The 17,788-nt window shown below is 48.2% G+C and overlaps 1 protein-coding gene across 1 annotated transcript in view; it reads right to left on the bottom strand.

Annotated features, from left to right (window-relative positions):
- Positions 1-5,053: 5,053 nt before the first annotated feature.
- Positions 5,054-17,788, bottom strand: part of LOC110503554 (protein jagged-1b) — a 51,967-nt gene continuing 39,232 nt past the window's right edge. The window contains exons 3-13 of the mRNA XM_036961810.1: positions 17,661-17,718; positions 14,540-14,794; positions 13,581-13,641; positions 13,353-13,483; positions 12,626-12,745; positions 12,241-12,354; positions 9,194-9,307; positions 7,518-7,631; positions 7,201-7,424; positions 6,965-7,115; positions 5,054-6,842 (exon numbers count right to left, since the gene is read on the bottom strand). Of these exons, the coding sequence (XP_036817705.1) occupies positions 6,403-6,842; positions 6,965-7,115; positions 7,201-7,424; positions 7,518-7,631; positions 9,194-9,307; positions 12,241-12,354; positions 12,626-12,745; positions 13,353-13,483; positions 13,581-13,641; positions 14,540-14,794; positions 17,661-17,718 (1,782 nt within the window). The 3' untranslated portion in view covers positions 5,054-6,402. The remainder of the gene's footprint in view (positions 6,843-6,964; positions 7,116-7,200; positions 7,425-7,517; positions 7,632-9,193; positions 9,308-12,240; positions 12,355-12,625; positions 12,746-13,352; positions 13,484-13,580; positions 13,642-14,539; positions 14,795-17,660; positions 17,719-17,788) is intronic.

Raw genomic sequence — 17,788 nt, 5'->3', positions numbered from 1 at the left:
CACACAATTTAATGTGCATCCCGCCAACTACTGTTCCGGGTGGAAACAGAATTCCCCAAAAAACTGAACAATTAACTAAAAAACGACAACAACAAAAAATGCACAAATAAAACCACAACGTTTAAAAATATAGATTTTAAATTGATCTGATCCCTACACAGGCTCAAGGGGAACCTGGGAGACCAGGTCTTCCGGAGCCAGTACAACTTGCAAGTCTTCAGATGTAAAATCCTTAAGTCCCAAGGATGGCCGCAGACATAATAATGTCCAGTTTCTTAGACTTGTTTGAGACTCGTGCCTTACAGTGTGTAACTGTAGCAATGAACGCAACAAAATCCACATTTTTAACAAACAGGGTATCTTTTGTCTGGAAGCAAACATTTACTACAGGCTGTGTAGTAAATATCTTCTACCACTACTAATATCTTCACCAGCATCATTTGTTTTCTTAATTGTTTTAATCACCTCCACATAGGAGATTAGATTGACCGCTCTATCTTTTGCCACATCAATCTCCTTTACCCTTATAGGGCACTCCAGGAAGTCAAGATATTGATCCCCACCAACAACACCGTTGCCCTTCTGCACACCGTTCTTCAGTATACTCTGTCCGTCTGTTGAAACATGGACATATCCTTTACAATTCTTACACTGGAGTGGTTTGGGGACGAAAGCTCTTACAGCATATCTAACATAACCAACCACATGCATTGGTATTTGCTCTTTATGAAAAAACAACAGGACGACAGGCTTTCTTCTTTTTCTCTATTCACCCCGGGCACCAACCACCCCAGGAATTCTCTTCAGGTATTCAACCGGAACATCCGTCGTCACTCCTGAGATGACTCCTTTGACGGGTGCTCTACTCCGAAGATCAAAACACAACACTTCTGTTCTTTTTGAAGCCCTCTGCAATCTTCCTCTGTTCTTCAGAAATACAATTACTCAAAATAAGACCACTCCTGGTCACTCTGACAGACTCCACTTTTCCAAGCGCATACTTCACCATTTTTGACACCTCAAACGGGTCTCCCACATATGCATGCTTACTCAAAAACGCATCCCAACAAGGAGCGATTCATTATCATTCGTACATGTATCCTCCACTCCAATTTTAGACAATTTCGTTTTTGTTCCAGTTTTTGATACTATTGTTGTCCATTCAGAACATTCATCTTCACCACATTTACTCGACACGATGCTTGATTCGAACTCAGCCTCCACCTCTGCCATCTTCTCTGTTGTCGGAATCACCTTCTGCTAACCCCATCTCCTCACTCTGATTTAGTGGGATGTTGTCAAAATGGTGTGTAGGTTATTTTTCTTCTTCTTTGGTATGTCATGACTGTTCATGAGAATCCAAATAGGTCAGATCAGGTTTGCAATGAATAACTTCAATCAGACCCCCTCTCACCAGTAAACGGGGATGGAAATAACTAATGGGGATTAACAACTCACGTCCTGTTGTAAATCAAGGAGAAGATCCAGGCTCTCCCTCTCCAAATTCACCAAAGTAATGTGCTTTGTCTCAGCAGACCTTTTTCCTGCTGACACTTGAACACATTCAAAAGCAACTACTGGAACAGTATTTCTAACATAGAACGTGGGGAATGGTCAGAGGCGAACTATAGAACACTAATGTCATTTTGTTTGTTATTTTGTGATGACATTAAACATGTTATAAAGGAAATACTGTAACTATGAAAGTATACCCACAACATATATGAAGTTTTCATACTATGCTTTGTGCATGTAATATGACACAAGATGAAAGTGTTTTTGTTAAGAGAGGGATGTGATTTGAGAAGCCATAAGAGATAAGTGTTTTACATAACTTTGCACCGGGAGTAGTCACTGCCCTGAAGTGAAGTCAGAGAGCGTGTCAGCCTGCCGGAGCCGCCCCTTTCTGGCAAAAGGTGTAAATGAAAGATTAAGAAACAAACACATTGGACCAGAAAAGCATGAAGTGGCAGCCACACGTTTAAAACGGTTTGAACTTTGAATCTCATCATGAGGTGATGATAAACTCATCTCCCGGACAAACACTGGTACGGCTGATTAGCTGTCCTAAGTAAAGTTTCTTCAAAAGTGAATTTAAGTTGGACCATGCTGTTACTCTGCTCAAACCATCGTATTACGCTTCTCTCACCCCGGTGAACCCAGGCATTTCACGTAAATACATTCATGATTTCTAACTCAAAGCGGGAGGTGGTTTGTGTGCAATGTATATGGTTACTGTAGGTGACAGTTGTTTCCGAATGTGGCAATGTTAAGGGTCTCTGTCCCTCTCTTTCCCTCTCCATCTCTTCTTTAACAAGCATCCATGTTGTTGTCTTTCTGCTAGGGACCTGTTTTCAGCGTATTAAGTCCAGTCAATAACCGGTGCTGAGTGTGTTTGTTTATCCTGTGTTCCCATTTAATTAGCTAGTAAATAAATAATTAAACAAATTTGTGTAGTACTGAATCATAAGTAAGGCTTGGGCTTTTGCAGATGCAAGGAGGTTACGACTGTTCAGAATGGTAATATGCTACGAGGTTATGATTATTAAGTTGACTGTTAATAGATGTGATAGGTAAAGACCTTTTAGAGTTTCATTCGGGAGATGGTAACTCTTTAAAGAACTGCTCTCGTGGTGCCCCAGATCCTAATGAGTTCATTGTTACATTATTAATTTAATCGGGTAACAATTAAACATAGTTAATTACAGTGTCCAGATGCACATTTCCAAGCACTCTGATTGGTTGGGAATAGCAGCGCTATGATGGGTGAGTGACAACTAAGTTAAATTGCTCAGCCAAACTAACGGGACTCAAGGGAAACTAAGAGAACTGTGAGGAGAAGTTAGATAGAGAGGAGGGGAGCAGGAAGGCCTTTTTTTTTTTTACAGCCGCCACCAATATTTCTTATGGAAATATTGACATCCATGATGAATGGAATGGCATCGCTATAATGGATGGGTGACAACTAAGTTAGACTGCGCAGCCAAACTGTTTAGATTTGTATTGAAAATCTGCAGATAAACTCAAGTGAAGCTCACTATTGATTGATTGATTGGCAAATTTTCTGTATTTAAGCAAATATTTAATCAAGTTAAAATTATATGAACAATTAATTTACTGGCACTAAGCCACAGATGAATAGTTAGTGTTGCAAACTAGTATAAAAGCAAAAGTGTTTTCCGCTAACATAATGACTACCTTTATTGGCCACCAGATGGCGCTACATAACCTGTCATTTCTTTGTGGTTCATTTACCTAATCATTCTCTCGTTCCTCTGAATTCATTGCCAGATGATGAAGCTGTAGCAAAACTCAATGAGTACCCTTTTGATATGATTCTACCTGCCCTGCTGCTTTGAATGGTAATATGAAGAAAGTGAGATCTGTAGTGTTCATATTCAGTTGGAAGTGCCACATATTGAAGAATAGAAATGTCTCCCAAAAATTCCACCTTTGAGGGACAAATGGCTTATATTTATCATACCTATCATACCTACTTGTGAGTTATGTTGATATTGAAAAGGGGGTTGTTCCACCGATTCGGTGCCTTTTGAGAAGTGTAGCTTAACTTGTTTTAAAAAATGAAGTTTAATTTCACCTAATTTTAACCTTCTGCATGAGGGAAACATTTTCAACTTGATAAAAAAACAAATTTTCCCATTTCAAGAGGTAAAAAAAAATGACTATAGTAAGTTCCTATTCAGTGCCAAACAAAGTAACAGGGTTCTTAAATCAACCATAAATCCCCTTGTGACAGGAAGCTTGTTGTGTTCAACAGGGAGTGGCAATTGAACGCAAGCTTCACAAAAACATATGTAATTGTTCAAACATTTCCAGCCTAACATCTATCAGTCACAGCATTGACTTATTATTCTCGAACCTCACCGTTTCCCCCCACAAAACACCAGGAAATGGCCAAAAAGAGTAGAAGATGATTTGAAATAGAACCACGAGGAAACCTGTCGGGAACGTTATCCTTTTATCGCTACTTTCAACCACTCCAAAGTGAATTTCTGACAAGAATTTTGAGAGGTCAGAATGGAAGCTACAGGTTTCCAACAGCTAGTGGTATCTGGGCTCCTCAAAATAGACCTAGAGGAACTAGCAGAAACATTAAAACCACCCTCTGTCATTTTAACCTTGACCCCCAGTTCATGGATTCAAAGCTGCAGGGGTGGACATACAGGCACCAATGAGACGCCAAGTGGACAAACTCTCACTCGAGTACCAGTACACACAATAGGATACATCACCGTAAATGGAATGTGTGATATATACCCTGAAATAGTATGATAGCAAAATTAATGGATGATTGATGAACGAGGAACTTAAAACTTTGTACAATGAGGAAATTTGACCTTTGCTTGGTTGATGATGGGTGGGTTATGGAGTCATCCTGAGCTGCACAGCAGGTGTGAAGAGGTCTCTACAATGCAGTGGTTGTGTGTGTGTGTGTGCATGCGTGTTGGGTAGAAACTCTATTTCCTACATTTCCTTGTGGCCAGGGTGTGGACGGGAAGCCCATGGTCATTTCCACCCTTTAGTCTGTCTGAGAAGGGCAAAGGTCACATTCGTCATAGCCATAAGCCTGCTCACTAACTGCTCTGACCTCTCACTCACTTTCTCACAACATACACACATATATATCACATATTAATTCTCACTGTATTGTGAACCCACTTACAGTATCTCTTGCTCTCTAACATAAACATACAGGGACTTACACACTAACAAAGTCCCTCACAGGCAATGAAATCAAAGCCGGTCAGGTGTTTGTGTGTTGTGTGACCTCGTGACACGGTCATGGTGGCTTAGAGCCATGCTCTTCATGATGGAATATCCTCTCTGGACTCCCAGTACTGGTGGAATTGAACGGGGCTACTAGCCATAGAACTGCATGACCCATTCGAACACTTTGAAAATGTCTTTCCTTTCTACCTCCCGTGCTGAACTCACGGATCTGCCGCGACAGGATTGCCGAAAGCTACCCGTTCCCCCGATCCATTCGTGTTGGATCTGAGACATACAAATAACTCTGCGACACAAACGTGGATTTGGAAGGTAAATGCACTTTAATTACAAATCCACACCCGCTGGCAGCCCCAGACGAACGGAAGGAGAGAGAGGACAAATAAAGCAAAATAAGAACAGCGACATTTAGAGACAAACCACAGTACAAAAAAAAACATATCAATATGTACAACATATATACACAACAGAGCTATTTTACACACATGTATAAAAAACATCTTACATCTTTTGACAACCGCAGTGTGTTACAGAGACCGCACAGGCAACAGTGTCATGTTTTAACTCAGTTCTCTCATGGTTCAAATGGATTGGGGTCAGGCTCTACTCTCTTGTCGAACCTTTCCCTCTTTTTTATCTAAAGGTTGCATTTATTGATTCTTTTTTTCCTCTTTTGCGCCTTCAGTCATTTTCTCTCTTTCTCCTGGCAACAGGCATGAAGCTCTGTAATGCTTATCACACACACACACACACACACCTCAGACTGACACACGCTGTCCGCCTGTGTCAGAGACACACAGTGACCAACGCACAGAGACACACAGAGACCAACACACACCTCACACAGACACATGCAGACACGCAGACACGCAGACACACACACACACACACACACACACACACACACACACACACACACACACACACACACACACACACACACACACACACACACACACACACACACACACACAAAATAATTATACCACAGTTTATCCTTCAATAATTAATGTGGAAATGGACTAATTGGAATTAAAACCACTTTGCCCTTCCCTCACATCCCCTGTCGGTTGCTGCCGCCCAGAAGGCAACAGCGCAGGGCTGGAGTTCCTGTAGAGGTCCAGTTACATATGTCGGTGACAGGCCATCCAGGCCTTCCAGGGCAACCAGAGCAGTGGAGTGCCTACAGAGGGACATTAAAACCTGGGGAATGGCTCACAGGGCTCCTCACAGTTGTTCCCGTCTACATGAGTCCCCATACAACACAGAGACACTCAGACACAGGCCAGACTCTTAACTCAAAGGCCAACCCTCATAAGATTAGCTCCGGGGTCAGCAGTTCAGAAGGGCATGATGTAAAAAGTTCCCCGCCATGCTGTTTCTGGGTGTTGGCAAGGTCGGTCCCCAAAATAGATCTGCTTAGCTACCTCGTAGGCCCAGCATTCTACAACAATAATTTATGCCAATTTGTAGATGACAATATCAGCTCACAAAAGATGAGGAGTCAACTCACAGAGGGATGGGTCGGGGTGAGGTCATCGCCACAGGAACCTGTGCAACATGCCACGGCGCCGGGGCCCGGGGCCAGGGCCCGGTCAGAGAGAAGCGGGCGCAAAATAATAAAAGCCTCTAGACAGTTGAAAGGTCCAAAGGTCACACCTCCAGTTCCTGTTTGTCTGAGTAGTGGAAGCGGTTGAGCTTCTCCCTCTCACGGTTGGAGATGTCCTGTTTGGGGGCGTGGTTTGATGGTTTGAGTGCAGGGGAGGGGTGTGAGGGGGCCGGGGAGGGGGGCAGAGTGAGCTCGATCTCTTCGCAGAAGCGAGGTACAGGGACAGGGACAGGGGTGTGGGCGGTGGTGTTGGGGGTGAGAGGGGGCAGGAGGGGCGCAGGGCGGTCCAGGTTTCGGACGAGGGTGACGAACTCCCTCTGGTTGTTGATGCCCTCCTCCTGGGGCCCGCCCTGCGTCTTTTTCCGTCGCCGACGGGAGAGGAGGAGGGCGCAGGCTGCGCAACCGCACGCCGTTACTAACGCTGACACTCCCACCAACACCATGTAGAGATGGACCCCTCCACGAGCCGGGTCTGACATGGCACCTAGTGAGAGACAGAGAGACAGAGAGAGAGGGAGGCATGTTAGTTAGTTAACAAACACACCTGTACACACACATAATGTGAAAAATAAAATAAAACATCTCCGTAGTCCCACTACGACTCACCTGGACAGTGTTGGCCATGACAAGGGTCCTTAAGGCTCGTACACTCATTACCATAGTAACCCTCGGGGCAGGCACACGTGTACCCCCCGTCGGTGCTCTGACAGGGCACCCCCTGCTGGCATGGGTTGGGATTGCACAGATCCACCACCATCTGGAAAATATTAACAAGAACAAAATATGTGAGGAAGATTCAGAAAACCAGTAGGATGATGACGAATCTGAGAATGGAGTCTGACCTCGCAGTACGTCCCTGAGTAGCCCATGGGACAGCTACACAGCTCCGCCCTGCCCTCCTTGTCCACACACTGGCCTCCGTGCTGACAGGGGGTGCTGTCACAGGGACTGGGGCCAGTCTGGCAGTGCTTCCCAGAGAAACTGGGTACACACAGGCAGTGTGAGCCTGACACAGAGTCCTCACAGTGACCTCCGTTTAGACATAACCCCTGGCAGCTGCTGTTCCCTACAGAGCAGAGATAAATACAGATGAGCGCATGCACGTGCGCACACACACACACTGGCACACATCTTGCTCCATCCTCAACCTCATACTCACTGACGTCACAGGTAGGCCCCGCCCAGCCTGGCAGGCAATCGCACAGGTATCCACCAATCAGATTACGGCAGGAGCGGGCATGGACACACACACCCGTGTCACACTCGTTGGTGTCTGTGGAGAGAGATGGGAAGTAGAGAGAGAGAGAGAGAGAGAGAGAGAGAGAGAGAGAGAGAGAGAACACATCAATAAAAATGCCTGGTGGGGTCTCGGGACAATCTTGTAGCTTGGGCCAATTTACAGCAGCAGTCATTTTGTAAAAGCCTGGCACAACTCACACATACGGAGAGCAATAAACCTCTTAAAAAGAGAAAGTCCTTATGGGGCTGACAGCAGCAGGGTTTCTATTACCTGACTGCTTCCTGTCTCCTGATTTGATGGTGTCACACCCTCATTCCGCCTTGCGTACACTCAACTGTCTCTACATGTATGTCTCTGCGTGTGTGTGTATCTGTGTGTGTGTGTGTCTCTACATGTATGTCTCTGCGTGTGTGTGTATCTGTGTGTGTGTGTTTGTCTCTACATATGCGTGTCTCTATGTGCGTGTCTCTACATGTATGTCTCTGCGTGTGTGTGTGTATCTGTGTGTGTGTGTGTCTCTACATGTATGTCTCTGCGTGTGTGTGTATCTGTGTGTGTGTCTCTACATATGCGTGTCTCTACGTGCGTGTCTCTACATGTATGTCTCTGCGTGTGTGTGTGTATCTGTGTGTGTGTGTGTGTCTCTACATGTGTGTCTCTACGTGTGTCTGTGTGTGGGCGTCTCAACTCCTACACGAGACCCCAGGGAGCTGAACCACCTCCAGTGTGGCTATAGAAGTACTCGTGTCTCTGTCCCCTCTGCCAGACTCCAGAGTGTTGGAGCTGAGAGAGGTCTCTGATAGCAAGGCGGAATGAGGGTGTGACACCATCAAATCAGGAGACAGGAAGCAGTCAGGTAATAGAAACCCTGCTGCTGTCAGCCCCATAAGGATTTTACCACCAGGGATGAGAAAGAGCAGAGAGACAGGGAGCGTGGATCTTTGTAGGAACAGCCTGAAGGCAGGGGATTGCCACTGATTCAGCCAGTGAAGACTGGGAAGGAACTCAGAGACAGAACTATGTCAAGTATATTATCTGTGTGTGTACTGAGTCTGTTTTACCCAGATTGAGGGTCAGGATTTTGGGGAACCTGTCCTGTGGGTCGGAGCTAAAGCCTGGGCTGTGGTGTGTGTGTGTGTTGAGTGCAAACAAGTGAATGTGAGCAATGTACCGCGCGCACTGAAGTGGAACTGTAGGGGATTATCAGGTGTCAGTGTGACATATCACTTCAACACAGAGGGATATAAGGAGACTGTCATCCTGAAATATGTCTCCACGGACCTTATGAGCCCCAAGCCTGTCTGTGTGTGTGTGTGTGTGTGTGTGTGTGTGTGTGTGTGTGTGCGTGCCGACCCCCTACTGAAGTATCATCTGTCATTAGAACTAATATGCATCAGGGCTTTGGGGAATTTCTTCTCAATACGAGAGTACTGGGGTCTAATGGACACAGTGTAACATTGTACGCATACCGAGTTAGATCTGGTGGCCTGGATTCTCTAGCTTGAAGTGCTTTGTGTGGACATACTACGTATCGACGCCGAAGAGGGTCGCTCTTGCGGACGACTAGTGTTCCATAGCGTGTCCATCTCACTGACCTAGTTGGCAGGTTCTGCCAGTCCAGCCGGGGGGGCAGAGGCACCGGAACCCCTCTGGAGACTCCTGGCACGTCGCCCCGCGCCCACACGGGTTTGAGTCACACTGCCGCGCCGCTAAGAGGAGAGAGAGAGAGAGAACTCAATGAATGAACCGATCAATCAAGAACGTAAGTTGATTATACGGCAAACAATAAAATAACCAGTAACTCACACCTCAACATCCCAGAGGAGAGATGGAAAAATATGAATCCACCTAACAATCGACCAATTAATCGACCGACCAATTGGTGTGTTCAGCGTGATTCTTACCTACCCTTGTTTGTCCTATTATTGCTTGTTTTATGTGTGTGTGGGGGGGGGGGGGGGGGGGGGGTTCTCAGCTTTCTTATTCGCCAGCGTAATGAGTCGTTCTAGATTAGAATGTTCGCGAAAAATGACCCGGATATAAATGTTAAAATGCAAATGTGTGCGCAGTTGTATGTGCGTCAGCGATGCATGCATGTGTTCCTAATCGTCACGCTGGTATGTGGATGCTCGCGGCCGGGTTTTCACCCCCCTGCTCTCTTGCTCTGGTTCCTGCGCAATGTTCACACCTCACTGGGTCTCCTAAGCTCGCTTTCCCATCTGGGGATAGGGGAGCGAGAGATAGGGAGCAAGAGAGAGAGAGAGAGAGGGAAAGGGGGATAGGGGAGAGGAGGGAGCAGCCACGCCTCGTTCCACTTCTCTGGAGAGTAATTAAAAACGGAGAAAAAAGGGAGGAATATATGGAGAGAGGACGACAGAAAGAGAGAGAGAGGGAATGGATAGAAACGACAGGCTGGGAAGGAGGTAGGTAGGGTGAACCCATAGGCTAACATGGCATATTTGTTTAGTAATGCGGTCACTGGTTTTTTTTCTCTCTCTCTCTCTCTCTCTCTCCATGCAGAGCCACTGTGGCGAACATTTCTCCTCAGTCAGCACCTCTCTCATAGCCCTTTCCCATTTACCTAACCCCATAGTCATACCAGTTTCCATGATCCTGACCCTTACCCCAAACCTGCACAATAACCCATTCAAAGCCACCGCAGCCCAGGGGGCGAGTCAATAACAAGCAAAGTACCCTCTAATTAATGTCCAGTATATAAATCACGTCGAAAAACTGAGCTGTGTTGTGGTTCCGACATCCATGCCCTAGTACCCGAACCGACAGTCTGTCCCCCAGGGTGTGTGTGTGTGTGTGTGTGTGTGTGTGTGTGTGTGTGTGTGTGTGTGTGTGTGACTTCGTGCTCCCACCCAGTGACAAACAGTAGATAGATAGTTCAGCTGTTTGCCATGTTGTCAACAAACGCTCAATGAATAATAGCATTCTAATTGGCATCATTACTACAATGTAATTGCCTTGAGAATTTCTGTTGAGAGGGAGAGAGAGAGGGAGAAATTGCTTGAGAGAGAGGGCGAGCGAGAGAGAGAGAGGAATAAATAACGAAAGAGAGGGAGACAGGGAGGTAGAGAGGGAGAATGTTCTTGTAAACACGGTGTCCATTGAAAGAGAGAAAGAGAGAGAGAGAGACAGACAGAGAGACAGAGAGACAGAGAGACAGAGAAAGAGACAGACAGACTAAATTGCCTTCTTTCTTCGCACACAGCCAGACTCTCATACTTTCCCACACACGTTAAAAGAAAATAAGCAGTGATAGAGACAGGGAGGGAGGGAGGGAGGGAGGGAGGGAGGGAGAGAGGGAGGGAGGGAGGGAGGGAGGGAGAGAGGGAGGGAGGGAGGGAGGGAGGGAGAGAGGGAGGGAGGGAGGGAGAGAGGGAGGGAGGGAGGGAGGGAGGGAGGGAGGGAGGGAGGGAGGGAGAGAGAGAGAGAGAGAGGGAGGGAGGGAGGGAGGGAGAGAGGGAGGGAGGGAGGGAGGGAGGGAGGGAGGGAGGGAGGGAGGGAGGGAGGGAGGGAGGGAGGGAGGGAGGGAGGGAGGGAGGGAGGGAGGGAGGGAGAGTGAGTGAGTGAGTTTGTGACCTGGGGCTATGGTTCCCCTCTGTCCTCACTGAGTAAGGGAGAGCACCTGCGGCACAGTCATTATTTCCCGTGAGTGTATCTGCTGTACCTGTCTGACTGTCTGCTGACCTACACCATAAACAAACATGGGGGTTAAAAGAGACAAAGTGGAACCCTGCATGTTTCTACAGATAGCGCTTAGATATCCAGATGTAACATTTATGAATGCATGACTAAACCCCTTAGGACAAAAGCATCTGCAAAATGACAACTATTTGATTATTATTATTATTATATATTATATATATTATCTTACGCTGTGTCTGCGTCGTGCACACGCGCACACACACATACGCAACACACAAACAAACAAACTAACTAACAAACACACAGACACACGCGCACACACACACACACGTGAGATCACTAGATCTTTTGATTGTGGCCTCAGAATCAGAGGCCGGACCAGACTGACCCTGTAATCCACCCAAACACTTGTGACCTCAATGCCCTCCCCCCCACCCGTAATGGTGAAGTGGAACATTCTCCAAGCTGTGTGGGCCCCTGTTAACTTGTGGGAAGAAGGGGGAAGGTAGTCAGTAGTGATTGGTATTCTAACTAAAGACCAAGCACTCATCTTAACTTAAATGCTTAAGCCTGTTAGCTAATTGGCTAATCGGCAAAGATCAAAATACATCCTCCTCGGGCCCTCATATACCCCAAACACACCCCATGTTAACCTGCCCAGCTTAGCAAGCTCTACCTGTTTTGAAGCGACACGGCCAGGGACACATGGAATGGGTAACGGGTGCATGTGACTGTGCCGATTGCTTTTTTTGTGGGCTATTTATTTCTCTCTTTCTCTGACACACATAACAACTGGGGGGGGCATGGTTGACTCCACGTCGTTAATGTGTTTGTACCAGTGGTGTAATGGCTTCTATCTGTATCTGATTACTGTGTCGCTTATGTTCTGTGCAAATCAGTCTCATCCTGGACACTGATTAGAATCTTGGCACTGGCTCGGCTCCAATCGCGGGTAATCTCAGCCGTGCTGATTGGCGCTAATTACCGTCGGCGCAGGTGTGTCCGGTCCAGCTGTCCGCACAGACACAGCTGAAACCCGACGGTTCCTCCGCACAGGTGGCCCCGTTCGCACAGGGGGACGAGAGACACGCATGCTCCACTGAGGAACGGGAGAGAGGGGGAAAGGAGAAGGAGAGAGAGAGAGAGAGGGAGAGAGAGAGAGAGAGAGAGAGAGAGAGAGAGAGAGAGAGAGAGAGAGAGAGAGAGAGAGAGAGAAAGAGACAGAGAGAGAGAGAGAAAGAAGTCAAACTCAGAACCAGGCAAATTCGGTCATGAATCTGGTCACTAAGTGCCCACGTGCTCGAAGTTCCTTCACGCTGATATTATTCTCAAGATTCTCTGCAGAAGTACTGCAGCAGCAATGAACTCACCGATATCACAGTTGCGCCCGCGGAAGCCCTCTTGGCACTCACACTGGTACTCGTTAGGCTCTGTGTTGGAACAGGTGCCCCCATTCGTACAGGGCCGGTGGGTACCGCAGTAGTTCAGATCTGAGAGGTAAAGGGAGATGGGGGAGACGGCAAGGGAGGAGGGGGGGGCAGCAAGAAAGAGTGAGGATAGGTAGAGTGGAGGGCAGTTGAAAAAGTGTTAGTGAGTGAATCCATGTCAGTGTGGTACAGGAGAGCGGCTGCCTGCCTGGGGCCCGGGTGTGGGCCCTGTGCGTGGAAGAAGGCAGAATTAAGCCCTACTTTCTAAAGATCTCTCTCTCTGCAGTGTTCGGCTCTCTTTGTGACTGAGCCTCTTCACAGACGACCTGAATGGAGGGACAGGGAGAGGCTCAGTACCCCAAATAGCTAAGCAGGACCCAACCCAGCCCAGCTCACATTCACTTTACCCAAGGCTATCGCCTTTCCCCTCACAATGCTTAGCTGCTGGCCCCTCATGTGGCTCCCGGAGGTTCCCACACTGGGGCACGGGAGGGCAACATTGGGGAAATGTTTGTACAATGTTGCGGTAATGTCACCCATTCACTCACACGCGGTCGAAAACAGACTGATGCACAAGCACTCTCAAAGCATGACCTTCTTCTGATCGATGGCCTACTCTTCTTTATTCCAACGCCGGTACTGCACGGACACAAACACACACAAAAATCACCTTTGTCACACAGCAGGCCTCCCCAGTTGACGTCACACACACACTGCCAGGGTTCAACGCAGCTCCCGTAGACGCAGCCTGGGAACGTCATACACCGGTGACACAGAGCACCCTCATAGCCGTAGTGACACCTGCAAACACAGAGGCGCGGGGGGTGGGGGGGGGGGCTACATGGTAAGATACATGGAAGCCTTTGAGAACAAATGTTATTTTCGACGGCAGACTCACTTGCATTCTCCAGGCACAGAGCAGGAGCCATGGATCTGATGACACCCCTGTCTGCACACCGCTGTAACACAACACACACACATACAACATTACGTCACCGTCTGTCAGGTCAGAGGCAGTCCACTGACACTGGGGACCTATTTAGACGCTGCAGTCCCTACGTGCCGACCAAGAGTACAAAACAACACTGTCATCAAAGAAACACTGCACACAGAACCGCAACAGCACACAGCATCACTGACGTCAGGTGGGGTAGTTCCATTTATGGTAACGTTCAGTGCTCGCCACCCTCTACGTCTCTCTGGGGACAAACTCCACTGACGGCTCTCAACAAATGGATGTCTCCCTTCCTGTATCTCTCCGGTCGAAATCAGCGCCCTGCTGAGGAGGAAGTGAGATGAGCCAGAGGAGGGCGGTAGCGAGGGCCACAGGATGTCATTACTCCAGGCTCATATCCTCCAGGGTTTCCGCCATCATTTCCTTGATTTAGTCTCACCTCAGCAACCCTGCTGCTTCAGGTCAGAGGTCAGAGTGTGAGGTGGCCTTAATGATGACTCACGAGCCGGAATCATAAAGTGACTTTGAAAAAACTGTCAGGACATTTGAGGTTTTAAGGGGATTTTCCAGGCTTGATGGTTATAACCTTGGTTATTACCTTGGCATAACATACTAAGAATAGGAATTGACACACAAAGAGCCACGAGTCACAGGCAAGGAGGAGCCATCACTTGGATTCCATCCAATCATTTGTGCTGACCCTAATATGTCTGTAGTCTATAACACCAAGTCCCTAATGCAGGCAAAGCCTGAAACGCATTGGTTTCCTCAATAAAGAAGCGTTTTCTATCAACTTCCACTGTCCTCTAGGAGCTGCTGAAGGTCCTCTTCACTACCGGAAGTCCAACACAATATCAGACACAAAACAAACCTTTGCCCAGCACCAGGTAGCCCTCGCTCACCTTCTCGACACTCCGGTCCGGTCCAGCCCTCCTTGCAGACCTTGATGCCGCTGACGTCACAGTCAAAGTGTCCGAAGAAGTCGTCCCGGGGCCGGCAGAACTTGTTGCAGAAGGGGCCGTAGTAGTTGAGGTCACAGCGGTACCGCAGGCGGTACTCCAGGCTGAGCGCGCGTCCGTGGTGACGGTACGTCTGCCACTGCTCGCCGGGATTCAACATGGAGGACAGGAGGACACGCTCGATCAGACCAGCCTGACCTGGAGGAGAGAGAGAGACAGAGAGACAGAGAGAGAGAGAGAGTTAGATTTGTCCTGAGAGAAAGACAGTAGAGAAGAGACGGCGTGTAGGTAAAGAGAGCAGCTAAAGTGCACAGGGTCGGTGTGGCTGCCCTGAAAGAGAGAGAACGAGAAGGGACAGAGTCTCGCTCCACCCTGTATGGCGGCGACATGTTGTGAGAGCTACTGGTAAGGAGGAGAGGACAGTGTGAGGGCAGAGGTGGCAGACAAGAGATAGGGTGAGGGAGCAGAGGGCACAGAGGGTAGAGGGGGCACAGATGGGTAGGAGGGGCACAGCGTTTGGGTGGTGACATGGTGACAGAGCTGCTGACCCCGGGGGGATTTCCCAGAGAGGCTGTCATCTCCACCTCAGTTATAATCCCCCCTGACAGGGTATTAACCCACACAAAGCACTGTGTGTGTGTGTGTGTGTGTGTGTGTGTGTGTGTGTGTGTGTGTGTGTGTGTGTGTGTGTGTGTGTGTGTGTGTGTGTGTGTGTGTGTGTGTGTGTGTGTGTGTGTGTGTGTGTGTGTGTGTGTGTGTGTGTGTGTGTGTGTGTGTGTGTGGCGAAACAGTGTACTGTGTGAATGTGTATTTAAGAGACGGGGAGATGGAGCAAGAGATAGAAACAGAGAGAAAGAGGGGGCCTGTAAGTGAGTGGGAGAGAGAGAGAGAGCATTAGGGAGGGAGGGAGGGAGGGAGGGAGGGAGGGAGGGAGGGAGGGAGGGAGGGAGGGAGGGGAGAGAGAGACAGGGAGGGAGAGAGAGAGAGCGAGTGAGGGAGAGCTAATAACACACATAGCAAAAGTCCTGATGGAGGGATGAGATCATCTGTGTTTGAAACAAAAGAATGAAAACAGGGGCACATATTGGCTGGGGGGGCTGGAAGGGGAGAGGGAACACAACGGACACTAAGGGTGTTGTTATCCCAGCTATACCCCCCACCCCCCCCACCCCCCACCCCATTCTCCACATGTGCACACGTGTGTGTGTGCGTGTGTATTTTGAACTTGCAGCTACAACAGCATATGTTCGTTCCTTACTTTGACGCCGCCGATGAGTCCAACAGCTCATTTCAACGCCCACAGTAAAGTGCTCTACCAGAGAGACAGAGTCAGAGAGGCAGTGTTTTGAGCGAGTGTACAGTATGACTGTTCCGCTGTGGCGAGTTGGGCACAGTTAAGACAGGGACAGGCGGAGAGAGAGGTCTCAATGGGCGAGAACCCACACAGACAAGGATCATGTCTAGTCTCTAATCCCTTGTGATTGTGTCCCACTGATCTGTATTGGATCCGAAGTGTTTGCCCTTGACGGTGTCTGTGTGTGTGTGTGTGGGGGGGGGGGGGGGGGGGGGGGGGGGGGGGGGTTAGGGGGAGAAAGACATAGGAAGAAAGGGAGACAGAGAGAGAAAGAGAGAGAAAGTGAGAGAGGTAAAGTGAGAGAAAGAGAGAGGGACAGAGAGGAAGTGGGGTGCGGTTGGTTGTTCAAAAAAGGGGGGGGGGGGTACTATTGTTTTTTATTGATTGTATTGCCTTTCGTGTGATCCAACGAAAATGTAAAAAAAAGAGGGAGAAAATCACCGGGGGAACACAACTAGCTCCATTCCGGAGAGTCGATGAAGGTCATTAATGTTTTACAGCGTTGTGTCACTATGTTCTCCGTCTCTGTCCAAGGACTCTGCAGCTCTGTGTTCGACAGATACATTACAGTGTTGTAATCCATCCTGATTAGAGCTGTGGGCCTGTAAGTTGGCCCTGACTGCTCTAGGATGTCTGTTTTTTATTTATTTAGCTAAGCTGGGAGCCAGGAGAGAGGCTTTAAACCCAATGTGGTAAAAATAGAGAATATTTCAGGAGCTCAGGAAGAACGAGGGATGGCGCAAACAAGACTTACGGCTAGAGCTGTGGAGGGCAGAGGGAAAGAGAGATGGAGGGAAGAGGAAAAAGAGAGGGAGAAGGAGGAAGAGGAGGAGGTCTTGGGTTTGGGTCCCAGTCTCTCATTATCTCTCCACTCATCTTTTGGCTGAGTCTGTCTGCAGCCTTTTACTGGGCAGGAGGGGGCAGAGGAACAAGGGAGACAGGATGAACGGGAAAGGCTGGGGAACGAGAGGAATGAGGAAGGATAGTCGCATCTTTGTGTTTGTGTGTCTTAGTGTGTATGTAATGATTATTGAAGTGTTGATTTTGGTTTATGTGTGTGTGTGTGTGTGTGTGTGTGTGTGTGTGTGTGTGTGTGTGTGTGGTCTATATCTGTCTGTTTTTAGAGAATGCTGCTCACATTCCCTATCCCTGATTATGAGCAGAAACAATAAGCGGAGTGTGAAATTAAAGGGTCTGACTGGGAGACCCTTACACTGAAACACACACACACACGCACCAGCACACGTACAGGCACAATTAGAAGCACATGCAGACGCACACACACACAGACAGGCTTGGGGCTCATAAGGTCCGTGGAGACATACATACACCCACCCTGTGCGCACAACCACATTTTCTACACGGCAAGTGCAAACTGATACACATTCAAAACAGACAGACATACTGGTTGTGCCTCCTTTTCAAGACAGCAAGGGGACCCAGTGAGGACAGGGGGGAACCATAGCCCTGGGTCACAAACAGGAAGGGGGAGGGGCCACATGCACTCTATGTCCCCCTCCCTCCCTCCCTGTCTGTATCACTGCTTACTTAGCTTTTAACGTGTGTGGGAAAGTATGAGAGTCTGGCTGTGTGCGAAGAAATAAGTTAATTTAGTCTGTCTGTCTCTTTCACTGATTCGCTCTCGCGCACACGCACACGCACACACACACACACACACACACACACAGGAAATTCTCTCTCCAGCCTTACCTGATTCGGATGTTTTGTTGTCATGGTCCAGAGCCTCTAACACCAATGAGAAAGATTTCTGTGGAGGACAAAGAGAGAGAACAAGGTTCAATCAATTCAGTTTAATCTACGTACGTAGTTCAGATCCA

The sequence above is a fragment of the Oncorhynchus mykiss genome, chromosome 24 (assembly GCF_013265735.2).
Source record: "Oncorhynchus mykiss isolate Arlee chromosome 24, USDA_OmykA_1.1, whole genome shotgun sequence".
Taxonomy (NCBI): domain Eukaryota; kingdom Metazoa; phylum Chordata; class Actinopteri; order Salmoniformes; family Salmonidae; genus Oncorhynchus; species Oncorhynchus mykiss.
This window is presented reverse-complemented; position numbering and strand designations above follow the sequence as displayed.